Source organism: Belonocnema kinseyi, chromosome 8 (genome assembly GCF_010883055.1).
Source record: "Belonocnema kinseyi isolate 2016_QV_RU_SX_M_011 chromosome 8, B_treatae_v1, whole genome shotgun sequence".
NCBI lineage: Eukaryota > Metazoa > Arthropoda > Insecta > Hymenoptera > Cynipidae > Belonocnema > Belonocnema kinseyi.
Genome location: NC_046664.1, coordinates 45,830,300 through 45,844,248, shown reverse-complemented (window position 1 = coordinate 45,844,248; position 13,949 = coordinate 45,830,300). Strand labels below are relative to the sequence as shown.

The following is a 13,949-nucleotide window of genomic DNA, read 5'->3' as shown; positions in this document are numbered from 1 at the left end:
AGCTCCAAGGAGATTATGTTGAAAAATAAAAAAAAATTTACCCAAAAAAAATTGTTTTTATACTTCATTCTAAGGACTTATTGAACTACCCTCGTACCAAAGAGATGAATTTCCAACTAAAATAATGAATCTTCAACTGAAGCAGTTACATTTTCAGTTAAAAATTAAGTTTCAACCAAAAACAAAACGGATTTTCAACTAAAGTGATAAATTTTCAAACAAAATTTCTAACATATTTCGAAAAAAAGTCTTCAATTTAAATTTAGAAACAGTCGTATTCAACCAAAAAAAGACGAATTTTCAACAAAACATGTGAATCCTCAACCAAAGAAGATTTATTTTCAACCGAAAAGTTGCATTTTCATCCAAAAAAATATTAAATTTCGAATGAAACAGATAACTTAAAAAAAAATTAATGTTCGAAAAAAAATTTGAATTCTGATCCAAGAAAGATTTTCGTAGAATTTTCAAGAAAAACTCAATTTTCTGCCACAATATGTTTGGCTGTTCATCTCAAAAAGACGAGTTTTAAATAGTTGGATTTTCAAACCAAAGGGTTTTAACGAAATTATTGAACTTTAAACCAAATAATAACATTTGCAACGAAAAATATAATCATCAGGAGGAGGCAAATACAGAAAAAAACGAAATATAAACATAAATATCAGGAAAATAAATTATTAACAAGAATATTATATCAGGGTAGCCGCAAAACATAATTTTCAACATTCCTGTTTTTCTTCACCAACTTTTCATGTCCCCTGACCATTAAAATTCGAAGACTAGAATGTTAATCTTGTAACACTTTTTAACATAGAATTTTTTATAAACGGAATAAATTAATTTCAACCAAAAATTAACAAATTTACATTTGAATATCCTTAATAATTATTTAAAATGCCTCTTAAAGAAATTCCCAGACTTTTGCAAGGTTTTTTTTTCAAAATCCCTGACTTTCGCTAACTTTCCTGACAAATAAAATTACCTGACTTTTCCCTGACTTTCAGATTCTCCCTGACCTACAGCCACCTTGAAATTACACGACAAAATCCCATCTGAGAAAGACAAAAAAACTGGAATTAAATCAGCCATAAATTTGAGATATCCGTTTGCAGAAGGCGAAACGAAAAAAAGGTTCAAGATTGAAAAACAAAGAGAGAGAGGGGCAAAATGGATATAATGCTTATATGAAATCTTTTGACACACGCAAACATGAATTGCAGAGGAAGGAGCCAATCAGTTGATGGCTCCGATGCGAGTCATCGTGGACAAGATTATTGTAAACATAACAAGCATAACGCAGCAGGATGCGCTAATGATTCCGCGGTACTTCTCTTATCGCATTTGTGAATGGAAAATTGCATTTCTTTTTGTCAACTTGCGTTTTTTCTCGTCCAACTCCCCTTAACCAATCCCCCCAATCAAATAATTCTCCTTTAGTTGCACCTTACTAACCGACGTTTCGCTTGTCTCGTGTAATAAATAATAACAGGTCTCGAGGTGATGTTTTAACAAGAAAAATTGGAAATGAATTTCTCGTGATCGTGATAAACACGCGACAGAGAAATTCTTAGAAACGAATTTCAAGAAGATTATATGTTTCCCTTCCTAAATTATGATTATATGTCCATTCAGAGTTCTAAGTTACATTTTAATTCCTTGCAAATTTTATAAGTTGGAAAAAATTGTTTGAAAAGCCGGGAATATTATATGTATATAGTGGATTACTATGCATAAGAAAATATGGCTTAAACTAGCTTCCAATTTCACGATGCAAATAAAAATACTCATACGACATCGCCTGATCTTAAAAGGCAAACCAATTCTAAACAGCAACCATTATTTTCATCTACATTTTTTAACGATCAATATATTAAAATTTTCGAATGTTTTAATTTGAAAGAGTTTGAGTTAATGCAGAACCGTAATCTCTTAAATGTTGATTCGAAAATGTCATTTTTCGATTATAAACTGAAGAATATATTTAACTTTATAGCACTCCACTTTTAAAAAGATTCTTTCCATTTGTAAAATCTCCCGTTATTATATGAAAACGTTTCTTTTAAAGTTAATGACAGGAAATAAAACAAAGGGCTTTCTGCATAATGAACACAATGATTTAAATTTGGCAATACACATCTACATGCCAAGACCTCCAATCGTAGCCATTTTTTAAGACACGAAGTAAAAGAAAACATTCTAGCATAATAGTCTCAAAAATGAAATTTCCTCATTTCTCAATCTTTGATAACGAAAAAACATCAATTCACCATATCCACGTTTCAAGACGCCCTGAATCCGAAAATCAGGTTTTCACGATGGAGTCTGTCTGTCTGTCCGTCCGTCCGTAAACACGATAACTCTCGAAAAAGTAACTGAATCAAATTCATCTTTGGCACACTTTTTTTAGATCCTAAAGAAAGGACGAGTTCGTGAAACAGCCATTTTTGATAAAAATTCAAAAAGTGAGCGAATTTTGAAAATTTTTGAGACCACTTTTTTCTGAATTTGAAAATTCTGTGCACGGATATTTATAATATTAAAAAGAACAAACAATTTATCCTTATGACTTTTTTCGATAACAAAAAAATGCTCAGAGTTATAGCGTTTTCAAATTTTTTTTAAATTAAATTAAAATCAAAATTTGAAGCCGAAAATCGCACGATATGAAAAATTTTCTAATAGTGATCTAAAAATTCTATATTTTTTTATTTTTCTACTTTTTTACACACTAAAACTAAAAAATCAGTTCTAAGCATAGCAAATTTTGTTTTCAATGCAAATCTACATGTCAAAACTTTCAATTTGAACTGCCGCCGAAAAAATCAGACTAATAGAAAATAATGAAATAATAATAGGTATAATAATAAGTAAGATCTAACAAAGCATCCAGAGGTGACTGTTATCACATCCAACGCTCGCGGCCGCTCGTAATTGTATACCTACAACATCATCGCAGGACGTTTCAAGCATCGTATTAAATTAACTTATAACATTCTAATCTCATCAGTCACTTGACTTAGTCCGTGGCTATCATGTATAACCGAGTTTAAACGAGTAAAAGTTAAAAACAAAGTAATAATAATAGGCTTAAATAATATATGTCTGAATGTAAGGAAGCTACTGTTGAGCAAAACTCACAATTTACTCTCTGAATTGGAATTATTTACAGATATGACAATTTCACAAAATGTACTTTTTCGCTCTTTTGAAAAATTCTCATTTTTTTGATTACCTAATTCTGTATATCCATCCTTAAAGTATTAACAATAATTTTAATAATAGTTGCATTTAAAACCACAAACAAAAATTATTTTTTAGTTTGTGTTCTTAATATATAAAACGAAATATTAGACAAAAGAATTTAAATGAAGAACTTTTGAATCGTCATGAATTCCTTCAAATTTCTTGTTGTAAAAGTAAAGCCAAATTTAATTTTCCCTGACCACTTGAGACTTCTCCTTGAGAAACGGAAACAGAATAAAAAATAAACAAACCTTGTTTCTCGAGTAAACTTGAAGAACGTCGGCCCACCAACGCGTTTCTTCGCGGCAGGTGCCCTTGACGAAGGTCACACCTTCTGGAGAGGTGACTGCAAGGCTGTAAGGATGTCCAGTGACATCCTCTGCTGCAGCAACTTCCAGCACACGGGTCATGTCGATCCTCGACTGTGGCACAGTTTCCGGCTGAAAATAATACATAAATTATTAGCCATCGATTACGAATAGAGATATTTTAAAATAATTTTTAATGCACTGATGAAAAGTGTAGGGTGAGTTATCTATATTCGACGTAAAATAATAGAAACAATGCTTTACCATATATTAACATAACAACTTAATTGTTAAAAATAGTAGAAAACTTATGTTCAAATAAATTAACAATAACTTAGAAAACAATTCTATTGACCACAAGCGGATAGTGATTATTGGTAAATGTGCACTCTAAATTTATATCAGTTAAAATCTATATTAAGTCAATCAAATATTCAGAATATTCAGTACATTCAAAGTTAAATTACTTTGATCAAACTTGTTTTGTTGGTTGAAGATTCATAATTTTAGTTCAAAAATTCAAACTTAACTACTTTGTTCCGAATTCGTTTTTTTTTGTTTGTGAAAAATTAATTTTGTTAATTAAAAATTAAAATATTTCATGCTCGGGTGAAATTTTATATTTTTAGTTGAAAAATCAAGTGCACGAGGATACAAATATTTGGTTGAAAATTCGTTTTTTTTTGGTAGAATTCTGGCTTTTTTTTCATTTAAAATTAAAACCTTTTTTGGTTCAGATATCAACTGTGTTCGCTTTGAAAATAAAATCTTTTTGTTGTTGTCACGATGAGAATGTGTACCTTAAAGCCTACAGAGCTTTGAGAAACTTAATCTTTGACTATACTTAATGAAGTAGACAATTCAGAATATGAAGACGCATATAAATACTGCAATCTAAAGGAGATCTTTTTGATTAAATTTGTTTCAAGCATTCCAAATGCAAAGAATAAATATCCGAGCGCGAAGCGCGAGGCAACCTGCGAGTGAAGGGAGCCACGCGCGTAATACTTGGTTCAAGGTTGAACTCCTCTGTTAAAAATTCATTTTTTGGTTAAGGGTTCAATTAAATTGAAAACTGATCTCTATGGCTGAAATTTATTATTTTTTTTTTTTTTAGTGAAAATTTAACTTTTCCATTTTTTGTTGAAAATTATTCTTTTTAGTTTAGTTTATTACTTTAGTTTAATACTTTAGTTTACTAATCGGATATTCATTTTTCGTTGAAAATTGCCTGATTTGTTTGAAAGTTTAAATATTTTGTCGAAAATGCGATTTTTTGCTTTTAAATTAATTATTTTAATTGGAAATTTAACTATTCCATTTTTTTCATTCATATTTTTTATTTATATATTCAAATATTTTGATTGAAATTTGAAATATTTTTTCGATTTTTTGTTGCAGTACAAAATTAAACCTTTTTAATTAAAAACTTAACTTTTTGGTTGGAAATTCTTGGCTTTTCTTACAAATTCGTATTTTAGAAAGAATATTTAAGTATTTAATTAAAAATACATTAAGAGTTGATTATCTTTGTTAAAAAAAAACATTTTTTTGGTCAAACGTTCATTGTTTAGTTAAAAAAGTACCTCTTTGGTTGAAAATTAAACTATTATGCTGAAAACCCGTTTTAAAAAAATTAATTTTGTTAATTGAAAATTTAACTATTCTATTTTTGGTTGAAATTTTACATTTTTAGTTTTAATTTACATTTTTATTTTACATTTTTAAAATGTAACAGCTCAGGTAATTAAAAATGACTTATTTTATCAGTGAGCCAAAATTAACTGGTTTGAAAAGTCACTTGTGACTGATTTGTCATTGATCGAATCAGAATTATTCGAATCAGTCAAATTTGATTTCGAAACAGTCAGTTTTGACTAATTAAAATGTAGAGTTTAGCGATAGGCCTCTAAATTGCGTAATTATTGACTGGAGCCAAAAATTAGTCTTGTCATTATTTCCGCTCACCATTAATAAAGTGACAAATAATTATTCATGTATAGACTATAAAAAGTGCATACAATGCTGAATGATTTTTGGCAGAGGTATTAGTAATTTGATTTTCAGATAGTATGACAGTTTGATAGTTATGACTTGATGAAAAATTATTTAGAACCTTAATTGTACCTCTTAGTTCAAGAAACTAATTATTTTTAAAATAACCTAAAATAACTTTATTGAAAAATAAATAACTTTGGTAAATTAGAGGCCTCATTAAAGAGCTCGAAAAAGCAGGACTTCTTTGCCTTTGTGTCTCTTCCAGACCATCCTTTAACAATATACTTCACAGTGTGATCATGGCTTGCATAAACTATGTTTACGACCTGTGTTAACACTACAGAAATCTGCATAGACATCATCCCCACACAAAAAATATGTACGTAAATTGCATACATAAAATGTTTATATATACATGTGAGGTGCGAAAAATTCAAGAATTATGTCTAATAAATAAAAGTAGCGCCTCTACCAACAATGTGGATTATAAATCATTTAATTTCCTTGGAAGCGCAGCAAACATGCCAGAAATTTAAACGGCCTTCGAATATCGAAGATCAGTTCTGGCGCCACGAAAGATTTTTTATTCAAGAAATTCAAATTTAAAAAATACTAAATTAAGAAGTGTCATTTTCGATTCGATGTTCGAACCGAAGTTAGTTTTCATCACACATTAACAAATAATAGTAATGAAAAAAATGCATAAATTATCAATGATTTAGCCTCAAGAATATCTACCAGCTTAGATGTAATAAAAGTCTTAAACATATGAAGAAAAAGTAAGCGATGCAAAAGAAAATGAACCAAACCATTTTGTTTCTATAGTGATATAGAAAAGTATTGAATTTATCGTGAAAAGTAAACATTTTTTTACTATACAAGAAAATAACTATATTTAGAGTTTATCCGGTGACCACGATCAGGGAGTGCAATCGATTTCGGCTCAATTTTGGTATAGATTTGATTTGATTTTCAAAAAAGAAAAAGAATTTTTTTATTCCCATTATATTTGTAATAATTTGTTATTTATGACACACTCTGATACAAAATATTATATATGAATTATGATGAGTTCCAAGATGAGAGCGAGCTTTGGATGAAGTCCAGCAATCCATCTTGGTCTATGTCGGGCGTTATGTGTGAGACCGCCCAGTATGGGTTTTTGTTTGCACAACGTGTTTATTAGCAAGGAGTGCATGACGTCTTTGCCCAGGGACCAATGACCGTCTTCTTGAATCTTGCACACGAGATTCTAGTGCCCACTCGATTCTCTTTAATTTAACATTTAACGAATTGAATTTACTGTTTGTCGTTTACAGTTTACTTTAATCTACCTTCAGAAATGCAAATTAGAATCACCAGGTTAGAATCGGGCTCTAAGACGCTAAAACTCGACGATCAAGATTTTACCGTTAGATCCTATGACGTTTAATACTCTCGTTTTGTAAATTAAAAGACATGTCTGCTTAAACTTTAACAAGCACAAGCACATTTTTGCATACTTAACGATGTTTGGTCGCTTGATAAGTCTCCTGGTGCTTGAGATCTTGCCTTAATTTATAGGTACCAACTTTTTAATGGCCTACAGTATCTTTATTGCGGAATCCGAAAATTTGTTTACCAACTACAAATCACTTACTTGATTTTTATTGTTTCCCGGTAGAAAATGTACAAGTTTAATACTTTAGAAATAATGAATATAGGAATGAATGCCTTGAGGATTATTAAATGCCAACCAACAGCGGATCGTCTTTGAATGTTTGAAATTCACGCCTGAAAACTTAGGCGTCTCCAGACAGAGATTTACGCGTAAACTCTTGGATTGCGCATTAAAATTGCATCCAACAAACGCAAATATGCGATGACGACCTTCAACCTTTTGAAGCTTAGGAAACGCGAGGAACGTTTACGAGTCGTTAGCCAGGTTCCGGTGTCTACTATGCTAGATCAACACGCTATCATGTTCATCTTCTATTTATGTTAGGCGCAATTAGAAGTTTAATTTACTTCCCAGCTTCTGTTTATGGTTTTATAATTAAAAATCTTAAACAATTATCTATATGTTTAGATTTTCGAACGGTTTGAAGTATAATAAGTACTTTTAGACTCGAATAACTTTCTAACATAGTCTTATATTGTTTTTTGTATGTTTTTGAAGAATACGAAAACCATCCTCGAATTGAAATCATGAAGACCGATACGAAGCATCTTGGTTTGTAACCAGTTTGGATTCTGAGCGAAATACTGGGTGTAAACTAGGCCATAGCCGATCCGATCAATCATACCTGCAGGCAGTACCTGAGTACTTGGATGCAAAGTTGTAAAGTTGCCGACGTCCAGTTTTGCAGACACGTATCGCGTGACACCCGAGACCTTTGGCTGAAAGGCAAACGGGATGAAGATGAGAGGTTAAGATCGCCTCGGTTCTGTCCGCAGATAGTAGGACAAAGATGAAGCAGACGATGGAGATCATCGTCGAGGCGCGATAACTCGTGTTTTACATATACCTTACCTGGATCTAATCTCTGACAACTTGCCTCTTCTTACAATTGCCTACAGGTAGCCCGGATCACCTGTAACTCATCTATATGCTCCTTTTTTCATCTGCCATATTTATTCCTACAATTCACTTTTGTTTTAAATTAGTCGAAACAAAACATTTAAAGCAACAAACACCTAATTTATAGTACCCTTCTGCTTCTAGCTAACGTTTTTGATCGGATCTTAGGTCCGACAACTTGCCTCTTCTTAACATAGCTTATAGGTAGTCCGGACAACATATAACTAATGTCTCTGTACCCCTTGCCATCTTTCCTTTTGTTTCAGATAAGGCCAACATAACTTTTAATTAAATTTTACAATAAGTTCAGTTAAATCAATTGATTTTTTGTACATTTTACCTAACGTACATCAAAATCTGCTGAGCTCGGATTTTCCATATCCCTGTAAATGTTACTGGAAGTTAGGTGAAATATGCAGAAAATTAGTATATTTAATTTAACTTCTTGTAAAATCTACTCAAAAGTCACGTTGTCCATGTTGGTACCAATTGTGTTGTAAATTATACCGATCCTTTTCTGCGTGTACCACCGTACCATTGCTTATAGATACCCCGGAACAACTTTAAAGTCATCTCTCTCCACCCTTTGTCATCATCCATATTTTTTGCTCAGTTTCACTTTTGCTCTAAATCAGGCGGATCAAGCCATTTCAAACGACAACTACCTATCTCTTGTTCCCTTATGCTCCTAAGTTTTCTTCTAAGTTTTTTAAGTAGGTAGTCCGGACCACCCTGCAACTCATCTCTCTGTACCGTTTGTCATCTTCTATATTTATCGTCCAGTCTCACTTGTGTTCCAAATTAGTCGAATCAAGACATTTCAAAAGACAACTACTTAATCCGTCGTTTCCTTCTGCTCCTTCCTACGCAACTTGCCTCTTCTTACTATTACCTACAAGTAGCTTCGACCACCTGGAAATCATCTCTTTGCACACCTTGCCATTTTCCATACTTATTCCTCAGCTTTACTTTTGTTACAAATCGTACAAATCAAGAAAACAAATACTTCATCCGTGGTTTTCTTCTACTCCTTCCTAAGCTTTTCGATCATAGTTTCGCATGAATGATCGACTTACTGAAACAAGAAATGCTAAGTTGTTTTCTCATAGGCAAGTAGGCTGGATCATAAAAGAGCATAAGTCTCTCATCAAGATATGTCCGACAGTAGTTTCTTCATCCAGCAAAGGTAAGAGAGGCTGTCTTACAAGGCGCCATTTGGTTAGAAACGTTCGATAAGAATAGACTTCGGGTCAGGAGACTAGTACTTACATCTACAAAACTGGTAATAGGGATCAAGTGCCCATGCCGGTTCGCCGCGCCGGTCGCTATCGAGAAAGCGGTTTCGTAAAAAAGAAAGGTTGTCCCGCGGAGAAAAGTGCGCTAAGTGCATTAGCGGATCCGGAATTGCTGGAATTGGTCTTTTCCATAAGAAACGGGTTCGCAATTGCTCACTAGAGGAAACATGCTAAACCTATTCGCCCGTTTACCATTATTACACGCGCCCTGGCTGAGTGGCTTCTCGGTTCTTACTTCTTATAGTTCTCGCACTCGATCGTTTTTCGCTTTCCATATTCGCCTTAGAAAGTTTGTCGACCGAGGAGAAGAAAATTGAGAAACCCTTAGTCGGCATGAAATCTCGACAAGTGCGTTTCGTCACGCTTACATGAATTCATGTAGAACTATAGAGGATGAAGTATAGGTATGTATGTACATTGTATCGTGTATGTACATATACATATGCAGTATGAAAGAGGATGATTTATCACCAAGTACAAACTCGGGGTCTACATGTTACTTTCAAGGTCATTCGTAACGAACTAGGATATAGGGACATACTCGATCGACTTTGACACAACTTATATGTCGATATCGGGTATAATCTGATGCTGGTGAACCACAGTTAGTGAACCTCTCGAAGTTTGACTCATGAATATTGAATATCACGATTCTGGCTAATATCGAATAAGATTGCTATACACCTTTCTAATTGGGCTAGTCCAACATTTTTTAATGTACCCATTCTATAATTTCTATCCCTCTAATCCAGCTGGAGAAATTAAAAATCCATAGACTGAACATTTTTTATTTTATGAAGAAGATTTAGGAGTTTTTGGTCCACTGGTCCATGTGATGTATTATTAAAACAGTAAAGTTGTCGCTTTTCGATGAAGAGCCTATGCAGAATATATAAAATATCAAAAGTGCTCATCATCTAACTAGGACTAAGAAGATAATGTTTTAATAGTATAAAATTTCCATCTCTTAAATCAATTTGGAACCCTTCGATTTCAACCTTTAAAATTGTCCAAAATTTTGTTAAACTGCCAAAATTTTTTGATTTAAAGAATGGTACCTATAGAAACCATGGCAATGATTCAAAAGAATAAACAAACATTTTTTAATTAAAATTCAACAAAAGATTTATATTCTAAAAAAATTTTATGCGGCAAGCTTACAACCCGAAAATGGTTGAATTTTCAAACAAATAGTTAAAATTTCATTCTAATAAGACGACTTTTTTAGAAGATAGTTCGTGAAATGTACAAATAATCAGTTGATTTAATTCAAGTTCTTGAAAAATCTAGTAAAGTCATGTTGCAAAAAAAGAAATAGAAACAGAAGGCCTGAAAAAATTGATTTTCAAAATTACCTCGTTTTTATTTACTAACTTTTCACTTCCCTTGACCGTTAATTTTTATAGTTCAGAATCTTAATCTTGTAAAATCGTTAATACGAACTCTTTTATAAACGGCATAAAAAAATTTAAAATTGTTTTATATTTCAAGTTTGTTATTCTTGATAGTCATTTAGATTTTAGAGTGCCTTGTACAGAAATTCCCCGACTCATACCAGATTTTTATCAAAATACCTAACTTTTCCCTGATTTCTAGGGTTTTCCTGACCTACGGCCACCCCGAAGAAGTTTAATAGAAATCTACCATCCTAATAAGGTACTGGTCGGTTAGTAGCTCATAACTCAGAAAAGATGATGAAAGGAGGCTTTCTGCGAGCTTCTTCTGACATGTTTGGAACATTAAAAGTCGTTTAGACAAGGGACAACGGATATTGAAGTATATCGGTGTCGGTGTAAGACCGGATCGTATATTATCGAGATATTCCTTGAGCTAACTACCAACTAGCTACTTTTATCATACTGCCCACACCACCTGCCTCTCTCTCTATCTCTCTCTCACACACACTCACACATGCTCTCACTCTGGTAATCGGCAAGAAATCATGCTTTTGTCGATGGCCAATGATTACACGGCAGGGGCATAAGTTTGCAAAGTACTGCTGCGACCGCTAATTGAAAATGGACATGAATCGTCGGTATCCCCGCGATAGCAGATAGTTTCGCTTTGGAGTCTGTTTGCAGTATAGTAACTACTTCTCAACCAAGGGAACACATAAGTTAGTCTGGCCCAAGGACATGGGCGTAACGACAGCCAGCCGATGTAGGGCTGGGGCCTCAACTGTGAACATTTGTTTTCACAGGATAATTGTTCAGCGAGTAAAGCTTCAAGAGAAAACTTCACTTGGTACATGATTATCCAACTTCATATATCATTCATCAAGAAGTGTCTTCGCTTTTTCAAATTACATCCTCAACTTTCTAGCAAATGTGAAATCGTTTTTTATTCTTTAAACTGTAATGGAGTCATGACAATGGGAATTGCGCTAAATAATTGCCCACTTTCAAACTGGAGGGTCAGTTTTTGCGAATTGATATTTTGGAAATTGTAGACTCAAACGGGCTTCAGACTTCGCAGCACAAAATGCTACAAAAACAGGGAAAAGGGTGATTTTTCACACTTTTTCAACCAAGAAGAGTAATTTTCTATCCAAAAAGACAAATATTCAACAAAGTACATGAAATTTCTATCCAAAATGGAATCGTTATATTTTACATTAAAAAAATTAATTTTTAAAAAATAGTTGAATTTTTAACTACACTATAAATCCCATTTAAGTAACTCCCATTTGAGTCACCCTAGAATTTCAGTTCTCGGCATTTTGGAGATGCAGAGACCACGGGACCGAAAGTGAGGCAGTGCTCAGTCATGTGTCACTATTAGCTATTACATATGTCCTAATCCAACATGAATGGTTCACACGGCCATGGCTGTTAACGCTTGGAGCGAGCGAATGTTGTGTTCGATTTAAGTGAAGGTAATTTTGGATAATGCCCGAAATTGCACTTAAATGGGATTTCCCGTGTAAAAAGATTAATTTTATACCGCAAAGATTAATTTCTTTGTAAAAAAATACGAATTTTCAGAAAGTCCATGAATTCTCAACCAAATAGTGGAATTTTCGACTAAAAAAAAAATCAATTTTAAAACAAAAATGGAATAGTGAAATGTTCAGGTAAAAAACAAACATTTTTGACCAAAATAAAAACGAATATGTAACAGAATAGTTAAATTTTTAATCACGGGGGAAATCCCCAACCAAAATAATATGAATTCTCCATGAAAAATGTAATAGTCGATAATCCAAATAGTTGAATTTTTTATGAAAAATATGAACTTTGAAACAAGATTAAAATTCTCTAAAAAAAAAGAATTTTCGATAAAATAAATGAATTTTTGATAAAAAAGATTATTTTTTAACCAAGATAATTAAATTTCTACCGAAAAAATTTAATTTCCAACGAAAAAGAGGATGTTTTACCCAAATAGTTGAATTTCCAACCAAGAAGATTATTTTACTACCAATAAAGATGAATTTCTAACTAAAAAAAAAAGATTAATTGTCAATAAAAAAATAGAATAATCAAGTTTTCAGTTAAAAGAATTAATTTTCAACAACAAGAAAAACCCGAATTTTTAACAAAAAAATATTATTAATTGTCAACCAAACAGCAGTTGCATTTTTAACCAATAGATATGACATTTCTACAAAAACAGGTGAATTTTTCATGAAGTATATGAGTCCTCGAACAAATAGTTGAATTCTTCACTAAAAATATCAATTTTCAGACAAAAATAAAATAGTTCAATTTTTAATTAAAAAATAATGTTGCATCATCAAAAAGCTCATTTTTAAGAAAATAGTTTAATTTTCACCAAAAATATGAATTTTCAACTGAAATGATGAATCTTTTACAAAATAATTCATTTTTGACAAAGCATTCGATCTTTCACCCAAGTAATTGCATTTTCAATGAAAGCAGATTAATTCTCGACGAAAGATATAATTGTTAATATTTAAAGCAAATAACAAAAAATACTTTCAACAATATAGTTGAGTTTTCAAGTTAAAAAGTCGAATGTTTTAGAAGAATCTTGACTTTTTATACCAAAAAGATGAATCTTCAACAAATAAAGATAAGTTTTGAATATAACAGTTAAATTTTCCACAAAAATTTTTTACTACGAGGGTAGTTCAATAAGTCCTTAGAATGAAGTATAAAAACAATTTTTTTTGGGTAAATTTTTTTTATTTTTCAACATAATCTCCTTGGAGCTCTATACACTTGCTCAATCGCTCTTCAAGTTTTTTTAATCCTTCAGAAAAGTGCGTTTTCGGAAGTTCCTCAAATAAGCACTTACAGAGGCAATGACGTCTTCGTTGTCTGGAAATCTCTGTCCACCGAGCCATTTTTTCAAGTTTGGAAATAAGAAAAAGTCACTGGGGGCTAAATTTGGTGAATACGGTGGGTGTTCGACCAATTCGAATTTTAGTTCTTCAATTTTAGCCATTGAAACGAATCATGTGTGAACTCGGGCGTGGTCGTGATGAAAGAGAATTTTTTTTCTCGCCAAATGTGGTCGTTTTTTTTAAATTTTTTCTTTCAGCTGCTCTAATAATGATGCATAATATTCACCAGTGAT

At 32.3% G+C, this 13,949-nt stretch overlaps 1 protein-coding gene across 4 annotated transcripts in view; it reads right to left on the bottom strand.

Annotated features, from left to right (window-relative positions):
- The window catches only part of LOC117178254 (protein outspread), a 368,009-nt gene that overhangs the window by 68,503 nt on the left and 285,557 nt on the right, over positions 1-13,949 (bottom strand). For all 4 annotated transcript variants that reach the window (XM_033369600.1, XM_033369601.1, XM_033369602.1 and 1 more), the window contains exon 4: positions 3,498-3,686. In XM_033369600.1, the coding sequence (XP_033225491.1) occupies positions 3,498-3,686 (189 nt within the window). The remainder of the gene's footprint in view (positions 1-3,497; positions 3,687-13,949) is intronic.